Source organism: Salvelinus namaycush, unplaced genomic scaffold (assembly GCF_016432855.1).
Source record: "Salvelinus namaycush isolate Seneca unplaced genomic scaffold, SaNama_1.0 Scaffold274, whole genome shotgun sequence".
NCBI classification, from domain to species: domain Eukaryota; kingdom Metazoa; phylum Chordata; class Actinopteri; order Salmoniformes; family Salmonidae; genus Salvelinus; species Salvelinus namaycush.
Genome location: NW_024059608.1, coordinates 167501 through 182500, shown reverse-complemented (window position 1 = coordinate 182500; position 15000 = coordinate 167501). Strand labels below are relative to the sequence as shown.

Genomic DNA, 15000 nt, shown 5'->3' with positions numbered 1-15000 from the left:
CCCATCAATAGGAAGGCAAGGTAATGACATCACCATATTGTTACCTACTGTTCTGTGCCTTCATGTTTACAAATGCCAAAGGGGTAGACATGGGAATCGGGTTAGAGTTAGAGTAATGGGTTAGGGTTAGAGGTTAGGAGTTAGGGGTAAGGGATTAGGGTAAATTGTCAGGTTAGGGGTAAGGGTTAGGGTTAGGGGTAAGGATTAGGGGTAAGGGATTAGGGGTTAGGGATTAGGGGTTAGGGTTAACGTCAGGTTAGGGTTAAAGGTTAAGGGTTAGGGTAAAGGTTAGGGGTTAGGGTTAAGGGTTAACGTCAGCTTAGGGTTAGGGGTAAGGGTTAGGGGTAAGGGTTTGGGTTAAGGGTTAACATCAGGTTAGGGGTAAGGGTTAACGTCAGGTTAGGGTTAGGGGTAAGGGTTAGGGGTAAGGGTTAACGTCAGGTTAGGGTTAGGGGTAAGGGTTAACGTCAGGTTAGGGTTAGGGGTAAGGGTTAGAGGTAAGGGTTAACGTCAGGTTAGGGTTAGGGGTAAGGGTTAACGTCAGGTTAGGGTTAGGGGTAAGGGGTAACGTCAGGTTAGGGTTGGGGTAAGGGTTAGGGGTAAGGGTTAACGTCAGGTTAGGGTTAGGGGTAAGGGTTAGGGGTAAGGGTTAACGTCAGGTTAGGGGTAAGGGTTAGGGGTAAGGGTTAACGTCAGGTTGGGGTAAGGGTTAGGGGTAAGGGTTAACGTCAGGTTAGGGTTAGGGGTAAGGTTTAACGTCAGGTTAGGGTTAGAGATAAGGGTTAGGGCTAAGGGTTAACGTCAGGTTAGGGTTAGGGGTAAGGGTTAACGTCAGGTTAGGGGTAAGGGTTAGGGGTAAGGGTTAACGTCAGGTTAGGGTTAGGGGTAAGGGTTAACGTCAGGTTAGGGGTAAGGGTTAACGTCAGGTTAGGGTTAGGGGTAAGGGTTAGGGGTAAGGGTTAACGTCAGGTTAGGGGTAAGGGTTAGGGGTAAGGGTTAACGTCAGGTTAGGGGTAAGGGTTAACGTCAGGTTAGGGTTAGGGGTAAGGGTTAGGGGTAAGGGTTAACGTCAGGTTAGGGGTAAGGGTTAGGGGTAAGGGTTAACGTCAGGTTAGGGGTAAGGGTTAACATCAGGTTAGGGTTAGGGGTAAGGGTTAACGTCAGGTTACGGTTAGGGGTAAGGGTTAACGTCAGGTTACGGTTAGGGGTAAGGGTTAACGTCAGGTTACGGTTAGGGGTAAGGGTTAACGTCAGGTTAGGGTTAGGGGTAAGGGTTAACGTCAGGTTAGGGTTAGGGGTAAGGGTTAACGTCAGGTTAGGGGTAAGGGTTAACGTCAGGTTAGGGTTAGGGGTAAGGGTTAACGTCAGGTTAGGGGTAAGGGTTAGGGGTAAGGGTTAACGTCAGGTTAGGGGTAAGGGTTAACGTCAGGTTAGGGTTAGGGGTAAGGGTTAACGTCAGGTTAGGGTTAGGGGTAAGGGTTAGGGGTAAGGGTTAACGTCAGGTTAGGGTTAGGGGTAAGGGTTAACGTCAGGTTAGGGTTAGGGGTAAGGGTTAACGTCAGGTTACGGTTATGGGTAAGGGTTAACGTCAGGTTACGGTTAGGGGTAAGGGTTAACGTCAGGTTACGGTTAGGGGTAAGGGTTAACGTCAGGTTAGGGTTAGGGGTAAGGGTTAACGTCAGGTTAGGGTTAGGGGTAAGGGTTAACGTCAGGTTAGGGATCAGGGTTAAAGACTCACCATGGGTCTTCGATTCTCTAGCAAATTAATTCCAACGATCCCTAAGAACGCTCCGAAACTCAGCTGGAGAAAGAGAGAGAAAGAGGGGAAGAGGTTTAGAACGGGTTACACTTTATTTACAGAGATTGTTGACTTTCAACTCGAGGAGAGAGTTCAGTCTGTTGTTACGGTGATAACTGTGGTGCTAGAGGAGAGAGTTTAGTCAGTTGTTATGGTGATAACTGTGGTGCTCGAGGAGAGAGTTCGGTCAGTTGTTATGGTGATAACTGTGGTGCTCGAGGAGAGAGTTCGGTCAGTTGTTATGGTGATAACTGTGGTGCTCGAGGAGAAAGTTCAGTCAGTTGTTATGGTGATAACATAACAACAGTAACGTTTTAAATGGCACCCTATTACCTTTGCAGTGCACATCTTTTGACCAGAGTGGGCCCTGCATAGGGAATAGGGTGCCGTTTGGGATGCTGCCAGTGACTCACGGTGATGCCAGGGTAGTATCCAGCGACAGCCACGTTCCCGGTACGGGTGGCAGAGACCAGTCCCACCACCAGAACCACCACAGACAGAGACAACAGGGAGATGGTCACCCATAACGCTGTCCTCCGACGCTTCATATACTGAGCTGGAGAGAGGGGAGGGAGGGGAGAGAGACAGAGAGTGAGGGAGAGAGAGAGAGAGATACGGAGAGAGAGAGACAGAGAAAGAAAGAGAGAGAGAAAGAGACAGAGAGAGAGAGAGGCAGAGAGAGAGAGAGAGAGAGAGAGAAAGAGAGAGACAGAGAGAGAGACAGAGAGAGAGAGAGAGAGAGAGAGAGAGAGAGAGAGAGAGAGAGAGAGAGAGAGAGAGAGAGAGAGAGGAGAAAGGGAGATGATGAGAAATACCATAATCAACTCTATGCTTATGATGTAGACAAACACACCCCACACACACACACACACACACACACTGAATGTGTCAACAGACTCATCTTTCTTGTCCACATAGAGTCAGACATTAGAGACAGAAATGCTCAAACAAACTAACTAGGTTTGACTCCGGAGAAGACAGCAACAACAACACATAGCCATCCAGACAGACAGACAGACAGACAGACAGACAGACAGACAGACAGACAGACAGACAGACATCCAGACAGACAGACAGACAGACAGACAGACAGACAGACAGACAGACAGTCATCCAGACAGACAGACAGACAGACAGACAGACAGACAGACAGACAGACAGACAGACAGACAGACAGACAGACATCCAGACAGACAGACAGACAGACAGACAGACAGACAGACAGACAGACAGACAGACAGACAGACAGTCATCCAGACAGACAGACAGACAGACAGTCATCCAGACAGACAGACAGACAGACAGACAGACAGACAGACAGACAGTCATCCAGACAAACAGACAGACAGACAGTCATCCAGACAGACAGACAGCAACAACAACAACACATAGCCATCCAGACAGACAGACAGACAGACAGACAGACAGACAGACAGACAGTCATCCAGACAAACAGACAGACAGACAGACAGACAGACAGACAGACAGACAGACAGACAGACAGACAGACATCCAGACAGACAGACAGACAGACAGACAGACAGTAGCTCTATCTGCACTTTCCATTTCACACTGTGTGCAATTCTCCCTGCTGTAAACTTTCTGCTGATGATGCAGAGCAAGTTAAATACTTTATCATCTATTGGAGGCTATAAGCTGTGGGTGTCAGCGTTACTGGATCAATTCATTATTTACATGAAATAAGGCAGATGCGGTGGTCAGAAACATTGGGTAATTGAATCATGACTTTACCTGTGGGGTCCAGGACATCTGTTGTTGTTTGTGGTGGTGGTTGTTGTGCCGTTGGCTGCTGCATTCTGCCGTTATTAAAGTCTTTACGGTACTAGAATAACAAACAGCCTAGTAGCCTATCCAAAGTTGGTTATGGGGTAGCCTATACAGCATAAATCCACAGGCGAATGGACGATACACTCCTCTTCGTCTCTATAGTATCCTGCAAGAGGCAATCCTCTCCGCCACTGTTTTACCGCGTCCTTCCTCCCCAGCGCGCCCTGCCAGGTGACGGTCTCCTCTTCGCGCCAAACTAGGAATCCGTCACATCACCTGTCGCGCGGGACGGGCGGATGGAAATCAATAATAACTCCAATGAAGAAGTGTCGAATCACGTTTTATAAAATAAGTCTCCCAAGTTTTCTCAGTAATGTTTTCGTCACCCAACACCGTCTGACGGTTAGGTTAGTTAGAAGATCCTCTCTCTGCCAACTTCGAGAACCCGACACCCTGTTACGAAAGATGCGCTGCAGCCACAGGACAAAGAAATATACCGCCTCGTTCTCGCAATCGCCAGAGCCGTTGATGACGATGATTTAGAGGTACCGTACATAATTTATGTATTTAATCCGTGCTGAATCGTTCGTGGAATATGGTACATTTCAGTTAATTATTTATTTGGCAGTGACACTGAAAGCGTCTGGTGTTTAATCACGAAGAGGACGTTAGGCCATCATTAGGTATCATCCACATATGAGAAAGATCCAGAAACACTTCAATTTATTATACAGGTCACACATCTTGTTGATAGTCTTCGTCCAGTCGGGGATGGTCCGTTCCTGTCCCTGACACTGAGACAGTGAAGTAAGTAGGCCCACTGTTTTAACCAAAGGAGGCATGGAAATACCACCAGGGTCTAATGTATGATCGCTAATAGGCTGTTGAAGTCTCATCAGCCGACCAACTGTAAACCATATGCCGATGTGCCGTTGAGCAAGGCACTTCACCCTAATTGCTCATTTAAATCGCTCTGGATAACAGCGTCTGCTAAATTACTATAATGTAAATGTGGAATATATATATATATATATTACATAGATGTGTTTTAATGAATAAGACTAACAACAGATTAAACGACTTTTGGCCAAGGGATCCGTGGAATAGGCCTACATTTTAAAGTGTGTAATACAATACAATTTAATAGTATTCATCTACAATTTATGTTCTTATACCTGGGCAACATGGGACTGGGATGCTCACAGGGATATAGGTATCCACAGTATTCCACCAATTATAATTTTTCAATTCAATACTATTCCCCCCCATAGGCCTAAATGCACTGTAATTTAAGGCAAAATGTGTAGAATTGCAGGTTATTAGCTTTAAAGCTACAACAACAATAAATATATCTGCCCCATGACAAAATGTGTGGAATTGCAGGAAATTTGCTTGAAAACCCCATTTTCTCTCAGATGCCAAGGGGCAAGCCTTTTCAATGTTCTGAACCTGAGACTTGGTTCATCCAGCCATGCATATAGTAAAACTCAGGGGCGCAACTTTCGTTTTAGAAGTCAGGGGACATCATTTTTTTTATCTTTTTTTTTTTATCCAGTCGGATAAACATTCCAAACAGCCTACCCGACCAATCGGAGGCATCCGTATGGTCCTAAAGTACACCGTTGCCTCTTTTTATATCACATTCCAATGATCAAACTTGGGGGGACATGTGAAAGTTGCACCCCTGGTAAAACTCACTGTAAGCTATTTGTATGGCACTTGAGTTGTGTTCTGATTCTAAGGCGGTCCCTGATGAATTTGCTATCACAAAAGGGGTCCCGGACCCAAAAAGTTTGAGAACCCCTGGTGAAGGCTACCGATGTGGGTTGTGTAATACCCATAGAGCCCCATCTACCACCCATAAACCCATCCATCCATCCACCACCCATAAACCCATCCTCCACCCATAAGCCCATCCACCACCCATAAACCCATCCATACACCCATAAACCCATCCATCCACCACCCATAAACCCATCCACCACCCATAAACCCATCCATCCACCACCCATAAACCCATCCACCACCCATAAACCCATCAACCACCCATAAACCCATCCATACACCACCCATAAACCACCCATAAACCCATCCACCACCCATAAACCCAACCACCAGCCATCCATCCATCCACCACCCATAAACCCATCCACCACCCATAAACCCAACCACCACCCATAAACCCAACCACCAGCCATCCATCCATCCACCACCCATAAACCCATCCACCACCCATAAACCCAACCACCACCCATAAACCCATCCACCCATAAACCCAACCACCAGCCATCCATCCATCCACCACCCATAAACCCATCCACCACCCATAAACCCATCCACCACCCATAAACCCATCCACCACCCATAAACCCATCCACCCATAAACCCAACCACCAGCCATCCATCCATCCACCACCCATAAACCCATCCACCACCCATAAACCCATCCACCACCCATAAACCCAACCACCAGCCAGCCATCCATCCAACCACCACCCATAAACCCATCCACCACCCATAAACTCATCTACCACCCATAAACCCATCCACCCATAAACCCACCCATAAACCCATCCATCCATCCATCCACCACCCATCCATCCACCACCCATAAACCAAACCATCACCCATAAACCCAACCACCACCCATAAACCCATCCACCACCCATAAGCCCAACTACCACCCATAAGCCCATCCATCCATCCATCCATCCATCCATCAATTTCACATAGAGAGTATATCCCAGTACACTGTAAGTAATCAGACATCAACTCATTGCAGTAACACAATAGGCCTACATTACATATTTATTTTCTGGCGAAATGTTTATTTGAATGAATAAACATGATGATTTCTATGGTATAATTACACAGCCATTTACAGTTTCTCAAGTTCTATACAGACATTAGATCATTTTGTATTTAAACGAATGCACAGGAATTCATAAAACCCTGCTTATTAACAAGAGGTTCCTGTGTGGGAATCAGAGTGCTAGCACTCGGGAAAGCAACCTAAACAATATAGTATATTATACAATAAAGATAATAATAAATAATAAATATATTATATTGTACAGTATAGAAAAAGCAAGAGAAAAACCACCCCCTGCAGACCCCACCTAACCATCCAACTAACTCATTACCCATGGTGCAACAAGAACATTTGAAAATATGTCATACTCACAGTTTTCATCACCCATATCTATACTGATATGTCGCGCATATCTATACTGATATGTCGCGCATATCTATACTGATATGTCGCGCATATCTATACTGATATGTCACGCATATCTATAATGATATGTCACGCATATCTATACTAATATGTCACGCATATCTATACTGATATGTCGCGCATATCTATACTGATATGTCGCGCATATCTATACTGATATGTCACGCATATCTATAATGATATGTCACGCATATCTATACTAATATGTCACGCATATCTATACTGATAATTCACACATATATATACTGATATGTCACTCATGTCACCCATATATATACTGATATGTCACGCATATCTATACTGATATGTCACGCATATCTATACTAATATGTCACGCATATCTATACTGATATGTCACACATATCTATACTGATATGTCACGCATATCTATATTGATATGTCACACATATCTATACTGATATGTCACACATATCTATACTGATATGTCACGCATATCTATACTGATATGTCACGCATATCTATATTGATATGTCACACATATCTATACTGATATGTCACACATATCTATACTGATATGTCACACATATCTATACTGATATGTCACACATATAAATACTGATAATTCACATATATATATATACTGATGTCACACATGTCACCCATATCTATACTGATGTGCCACGCATATCTATACTGATATGCCACGCATATCTATACTGATATGAAAAGTGACGTATACAACTTAGAATTTGTATTGAGTGATTATGAGTGACTCCTTACAGGGTTTATTATGTAATATCAGTATTTATTATCAAGAAACCAACATTACTGTAACTCCATATTGGATTATCCATCCCAAATGGCACCCTATTCCCTATATAGTACACTACTTTAGACCAGAGCCCAATTCCCTATATAGTGCACTACTATAGACCAGGGCCCTATTTCCTATATAGTGCACTACTTTAGACCAGGGCCCTATTCCCTATATAGTGCACTACTTTTGACCAGGGCCCTATTCCCTATATAGTGCACTACTTTTGACCAGGGCCCTATTCCCTATATAGTGCACTACTTTAGACCAGGGCCCATAGGCCTCTGACCGTAATTTGAAAAGACCTTGTGGAGCATAAGAATATACAGTAGAACAGAGACATAAAATAGTTCATGCTAGTTGGATTTACATCTGCCATAAAACTGATCTATATCTGAGAGACTTGTGATGGAGTGTGAAGAGAGAGTACAGAGAGAGCTCCAGTCACTGCACATGACAACCAGATAAAACCAGTTGATGAGTTCTCCCCTATCTATCTAAATACATATATTTACATTTATACGCACGCACGCACGCACGCACGCACGCACGCACGCACGCACGCACGCACACACACATCACATTCCAAAAACTCAGAAGATTCCACAGCAAAAGACAAACAAGTAAACAAAAACAGAGCGATTATAGTTCTGTTATAGTTCTGTTATAGTTCCGTTATAATAAAATATTACAGTGACTGTATTTTGTTTTCTCAGCATAGTGCCTGGCTGTTAAAGCACTATTCTGTCTCTTTGCTGAAGTACAATAAATGGTGCATTTCACCATGTGCCGTAGTAGCAAGAAAATAATGATTCTTCACTGAGAAGAAACAGGTGTAGATATCTGAAACGTCTTTTAACTTGTTCATTTTGATTAAACATAATAATACATAACATATAATAAACAAAATAAACATTCCATCATTTACAACCCATTCCATTAAATCCACCCGCCTCCTTCGTGACCACATCTCTGCCATTGGCCGAGACTACTTCCTCCACTCGGCCGGCCAATGAAATCCTTCCTAGTCATGATATTCATAAAGGGCGCGTTCCCGTGCCCAGGCGTTGCTGACGCCTGCCAGTTCTGACAACGCCTAGATCGGTATTTTACTTACAGTATCAGCTAACCACATTATATGTTATGGCTATCTGTCAGTCGATGACACAGTCGATGATGTGGCACGCAACCATTGGTTGATGCATGCAACGTCTGAGCAGGGGAACGCGACCAAAGAGTTCCATGTTCCCTACCCCTTGACCTCTGATCTATGACAGGCAGCAGGTGGAGGACTTCGGGGGCTGTTCCAGGATGCTCTCCCTGCGCAGGTCGTTGGGCAGCGCCCCCCCGACCCCCCAGAGGTTCAGCTCCCCGTAGATCCCCGTCTCGATCATCTCCTCCTGCCAGGGAATGGGGATGTTCCCCGAGGAGAACTCGTCAAAGAACTCCTTGTCGGGGTCGTCCAGGGTGACTCCCTTCACTGTTGAGAAAGCTCCGACGGCGTCCAGATCCTTGGCGTAGACCGTCTTGGAGTCGGGAACAAACGGAGGCACCAGGATCCCTGTCAGAGGAACACAACACCACATCCAGACAGTCATGGGACTGATCATGGGAAACGGGCCACATGTCAGTTGTGTTGATTTCCAGTTTGAAATGAAGTTTTGCTGCTTTGTTTATTATGGGATTGAATAAGATTTAATCAAAGGATGACAAATGTTGGATAATGTGTGTATATTGGGTAATGTGTGTATATTGGGTAATGTGTGTATATTGGGTAATGTGTGTATATTGGGTAATGTGTGTATATTGGTTAATGTGTGTATATTGGGTAATGTGTGTATATTGGTTAATGTGTGTATATAGGGTAATGTGTGTATATTGGTTAATGTGTGTATATTGGGTAATGTGTGTATATTGGTTAATGTGTGTATATTGGGTAATGTGTGTATATTGGGTAATGTGTGTATATTGGGTAATGTGTGTATATTGGTTAATGTGTGTATATTGGGTAATGTGTGTATATTGGGTAATGTGTGTATATTGGTTAATGTGTGTATATTGGGTAATGTGTGTATATTGGGTAATGTGTGTATATTGGGTAATGTGTGTATATTGGTATATTGGTAATGTGTGTATATTGGGTAATGTGTGTATATTGGGTAATGTGTGTATATTGGGTAATGTGTGTATATTGGGTAATGTGTGTATATTGGGTAATGTGTGTATATTGGTTAATGTGTGTATATTGGTTAATGTGTGTATATTGGGTAATGTGTGTATATTGGGTAATGTGTGTATATTGGGTAATGTGTGTATATTGGTTAATGTGTGTATATAGGGTAATGTGTGTATATTGGTTAATGTGTGTATATAGGGTAATGTGTGTATATTGGTTAATGTGTGTATATTGGGTAATGTGTGTATATTGGTTAATGTGTGTATATTGGGTAATGTGTGTATATTGGTTAATGTGTGTATATTGGGTAATGTGTGTATATTGGGTAATGTGTGTATATTGGGTAATGTGTGTATATTGGGTAATGTGTGTATATTGGGTAATGTGTGTATATTGGGTAATGTGTGTATATTGGGTAATGTGTGTATATTGGGTAATGTGTGTATATTGGTTAATGTGTGTATATTGGTTAATGTGTGTATATTGGGTAATGTGTGTATATTGGGTAATGTGTGTATATTGGGTAATGTGTGTATATTGGGTAATGTGTGTATATTGGGTAATGTGTGTATATTGGTTAATGTGTGTATATTGGTTAATGTGTGTATATTGGGTAATGTGTGTATATTGGGTAATGTGTGTATATTGGGTAATGTGTGTATATTGGTTAATGTGTGTATATTGGGTAATGTGTGTATATTGGTTAATGTGTGTATATAGGGTAATGTGTGTATATTGGTTAATGTGTGTGTAACAGTATAACTTTAAACCGTCCCCTCGCCCCGACACGGGCGCGAACCAGGGACCCTCTGCACACATCAACAACTGACACCCACGAAGCGTCGTTACCCATCGCTCCACAAAAGCCGCGGCCCTTGCAGAGCAAGGGGAAACCCTACTTCAGGTCTCAGAGCAAGTGACGTAACTGATTGAAACGCTAGTAGCGCGTACCCGCTAACTAGCTAGCCATTTCACATCCGTTACATGTGTATATTGGTTAATGTGTGTATATTGGGTACTCTGTGTATATTGGGTACTCTGTGTATATTGGGTAATGTGTGTATATTGGATAATGTGTGTATATTGGGTAATGTACTGGTGGCTCCTCTTCCTGACTGTCTCATCTCTTTTTGTTTATCACATCCTTGATGATTCCACGTTTCTAAAACGGCCTGTGATGATGACGACACATAAGAGCAGAAGGTGATGCAGCGGGTTCTATTCCAAATGGCACTCTATTTCCTATATAGTGCACTACTTTAGACCAAGGCCCTATATAGTACACTACTTTAGACCAGGGCCCTATATAGTACACTACTTTAGACCAGGGCCCTATATAGTACACTACTTTAGACCAAGGCCCTATATAGTGCACTACTTTAGACCAGGGCCCTATATAGTACACTACTTTAGACCAAGGCCCTATATAGTGCACTACTTTAGACCAGGGCTAACAGATTATAGGGTGCCATTTTGGACGTAGCCCCAGTGATGCAGGCCGCACCTTCGTTCAGTTTCATCCAGTTGAGTTCGCTGAAGAAGGGGTGCGCTCGGAGCTCGTCGCAGGACCCGTTCTTGAAGCCCAGCCTCTGGTCCACCGTCTTGCACAGCAGCGCCTCGCAGATGGACTTGGCTTTCTCACTGAACTTCTCCGGATAGGCCACGGGGTCGTTCAGAATCCGCTTCTTCACTACTTTGTTCTCCACCTGAATGGATGACAGCCCATAGAGTTGGACAGAAGGCACATCTATCCAACCCTCTATGTCTATGTGCCTCTTTGTGCCCTCTAACTAACTCTATGTGTTAGCCCTAGGTTAGGTTACACCTGACCAGCCCCACCCAGTACATAATTCATTAGCGTTACCTCTGTCAAGCCTCTGTGTGCGTCACACATGGCACAATATTCCCTGTTTAGTGCACTACTGTTGACCAGGGACCATAGGGCTCTGGTCTCAAGTAGTGCACTCCATATGGAATAGGGGGCCATTTGGAACGGAGGTAGACAGAGGTGAGCTGTGACTGAAGAAAGCAAGAGAAAGACACAGAGAGAGAGAGAGAGAGAGAGAAGGAGAGAGAGAGAGGGAGAGAAGGAGAGAGACACACACAGAGAAGGAGAGACAGAGAAGGAGAGAGAGAGAGAGAGAAAGAGAAGGAGTGACAGAGACAGAGAAGAAGAGAGAAGAGAGAGAGGGACAGAAGGAGAGAGAATGTACAGTAGAGAGAGAGAGAGAGAGAGAGAGAGAGAGAGGGATAAGAAAGAGAAGGAAGGGAGAAGAGGACAGAAGGGAGAAGAAGAGATGGAAGAGAGGAAGGTAGAGGTCACCTTCTCTCCTCGGGTTCTGAAAGGTCCCTTGGCAGCGATGAACTCATACAGCGTGACCCCAAGGGTAAAGTAGTCCACTGACCAGTCATACTCCTCCCCTTTCAGCAGCTCTGGGGCCATGAACCCTGACGGGAAGAGGTCAAAGGGAACAGTAGTGTCCTCTGTCTGCGTCTCAAATGGCACCCTATACCCCATATACAGTATATAGTCATCTACTATTGACCCCCACTTTATGCTTACATGCCAGGGAAGTAAGGACCGGTGAGATAGAGAGGGGAGGGGACAGTTAAGTACCGGTGTCTAGAGAAGGGAGGGGACATGTAAGTGCAGGTGTAATAGAGAGGGGACAGGTAAAGAGGTGGGATAGAGAGGGGAGAGGACAGGTAAGTGCAGGTGTAATAGAGAGGGGAGAGGACAGGTAAAAACAGGTGGGCTAGAGAGGGGAGGGGACAGGTACAGTAAGTGGTTACAGCAGTGTGTCATGTCAGGGACAGTACAGTGAGTTGTCAGGGACACTATAGTGAGTTGTCAGGGACAGTACAGTGAGTTGTCAGGGACTGAACAGTGTTGTCAGGGACACTACAGTGAGGGACACTACAGTGAGTTGTCAGGGACACTACAGTCAGTTGTCAGGGACAGTACAGTGAGTTGTCAGGGACAGTACAGTGAGTTGTCAGGGACACTACAGTGAGTTGTCAGGGACAGTACAGTGAGTTGTTAGGGACAGTACAGTGAGTTGTCAGGGACAGTACAGTGAGTTGTCAGGGACACTACAGTGAGTTGTCAGGGACACTACAGTGAGTTGTCAGGGACAGTACAGTGAGTTGTCAGGGACACTACAGTGAGTTGTCAGGGACAGTACAGTAAGTTGTACTGTACAGGTGAGTTAAGGGAAGTGGCAGTGTACCTGGAGTCCCAGCGTAGCCTTTGATATTGGTCTGGTTGTCCTCCAGTTCCACGGCCAGACCAAGGTCAGAGATACGCACGTTACCTGAGACAGAGAGAGCAAACATCAGGACCACAATGTCAAACACACCTCCAACAAACGTCAGAGATATTGTTAGCAGCCCAGAGTACGTCAGTGTCGACCCATGTCCTGTGTTAGTGTTAAGAGTAAATTGACTTAAGTTGTGAAAGTGTATTGTAGGAAACTATGTACTGTGTTAGCCCGCTGTGTGTGTGTGTGTGTGTGTGTGTGTGTGTGTGTGTGTGTGTGTGTGTGTGTGTGTGTGTGTGTGTGTGCGTGCGTGCGTGCGTGCGTGCGTGCGTGCGTGCGTGCGTGCGTGCGTGCGTGTGTGTGTGCGTGCGTGTGTACCTTCATTATCCAACAACACGTTCTCAGGTTTGAGGTCTCTGTAGATGATTCTCTTCTGGTGCAGGTGCTCCATGCCCTGGATGATCTGAGCTGTGTAGAAACAGGCCCTCTGCTCATCAAACCCTGGGTTGTTCTCATCCACATTGTAGATATGATACCTGACCGTAGATTACATGAGATTGATGTTCACAAGAGGACATTCTAACCTCAGATCACGCATTACATACACAAACCACATAGAAACACAACAGGAAATAAACAACTGTAGATAAACATAAATAGAACCCTCCCTCCCCACACCCACCCAATAGGAGCAAGCTATTTTACCTCAGGTCTCCTCCCTCCCTACACCCACCCAATAGGAGCAAGCTATTTTACCTCAGGTCTCCTCCCTCCCCACACCCACCCAATAGGAGCAAGCTATTTTACCTCAGGTCTCCTCCCTCCCCACACCCACCCAATAGGAGCAAGCTATTTTACCTCAGGTCTCCTCCCTCCCTACACCCACCCAATAGGAGCAAGCTATCTTACCTCAGGTCTCCTCCCTCCCTACACCCACCCAATAGGAGCAAGCTATTTTACCTCAGGTCTCCTCCCTCCCTACACCCACCCAATAGGAGCAAGCTATTTTACCTCAGGTCTCCTCCATTCATGATGGTCATGACCAGACAGAGCTCAGTCTTGGTCTGGAAGGCGTAGGCCAGCGACACGATGAACCTGCTGTGGACACGTGCCAGAATTCTCTTCTCCACCATCGCCCCCTAGTGGACCGGAGGGGAAAGGCACCCTATTTCTTATATAGTGCACTACATTTGACCAGGGCTCATAGAGCTCATAAGGGCTCATAGGGCTCTGGTCAAATGTATTGCACTATATAGGGAATAGGGTGACATTATATAGGGAATAGGGTGCCATTATATAGGGATAGGGTGCCAATATATAGGGAATAGGGTGCCATTTGGGCCAAAGCCTGTATCTAAGGTCAGCACAGGACAGGCTGCAAGGTCCATCAGTTCATTCACATTACACAAGACAACCACACACTTATACGTAAGCATGTGTGACAACACGCACATACACACACACCCAATACCCGTAGCAGGGAGGGATCTGCTCCATTTATTAACATGGCAGAGTTGGCACGTATTGAATAAGGAGCTCAATAATCATTCTAATGCTGCAGGTAGGGGCTTATCACTGATTATATCATGGAAGACAGACACACTGCACAGCTCCTCTGGTTCCTGCATTGGCACTTCATTGAGCGATTAATGTCACTTCATATCCACGAGTGATTTGACAGTCCAAAGTCCACACACCTTGTTTCCCTGGTAGACATCAGTGTGTAAACCAGCTGCCACTGTGGTCTAGAGGAATAGCTGGACCCCTGGGGTATTTTAATGAAATACCATTTGTATTTCATGTCAACTCTAACCATTGCCACGGCCCTGCCCAATAAATCTCAATGTCCCCTGTTCGTTCAGTTCCACTCCAGACAGACCCTTACCCCTCACTGCCCAGAACGGACTACAGTCCAACACTTACATTCATCTTACTGCACACTACTGCACTATACTACACTCACAC

The 15000-nt window shown here is 45.0% G+C and overlaps 1 protein-coding gene and 1 pseudogene across 1 annotated transcript in view; both read right to left on the bottom strand.

Moving 5' to 3' along the window:
• Positions 1-3614, bottom strand: part of LOC120039474 — a 22299-nt pseudogene extending 18685 nt beyond the window's left edge.
• A 5253-nt stretch (positions 3615-8867) lies between these two features.
• LOC120039482 (rhodopsin kinase GRK1-like) overlaps positions 8868-15000 on the bottom strand; it is a 7721-nt gene continuing 1588 nt past the window's right edge. Inside the window, exons 2-7 of the mRNA XM_038984887.1 lie at positions 14047-14174; positions 13414-13571; positions 13006-13089; positions 12099-12223; positions 11280-11481; positions 8868-9160 (exon numbers count right to left, since the gene is read on the bottom strand). Coding sequence (XP_038840815.1) covers positions 8868-9160; positions 11280-11481; positions 12099-12223; positions 13006-13089; positions 13414-13571; positions 14047-14174 — 990 coding nt within the window. The remainder of the gene's footprint in view (positions 9161-11279; positions 11482-12098; positions 12224-13005; positions 13090-13413; positions 13572-14046; positions 14175-15000) is intronic.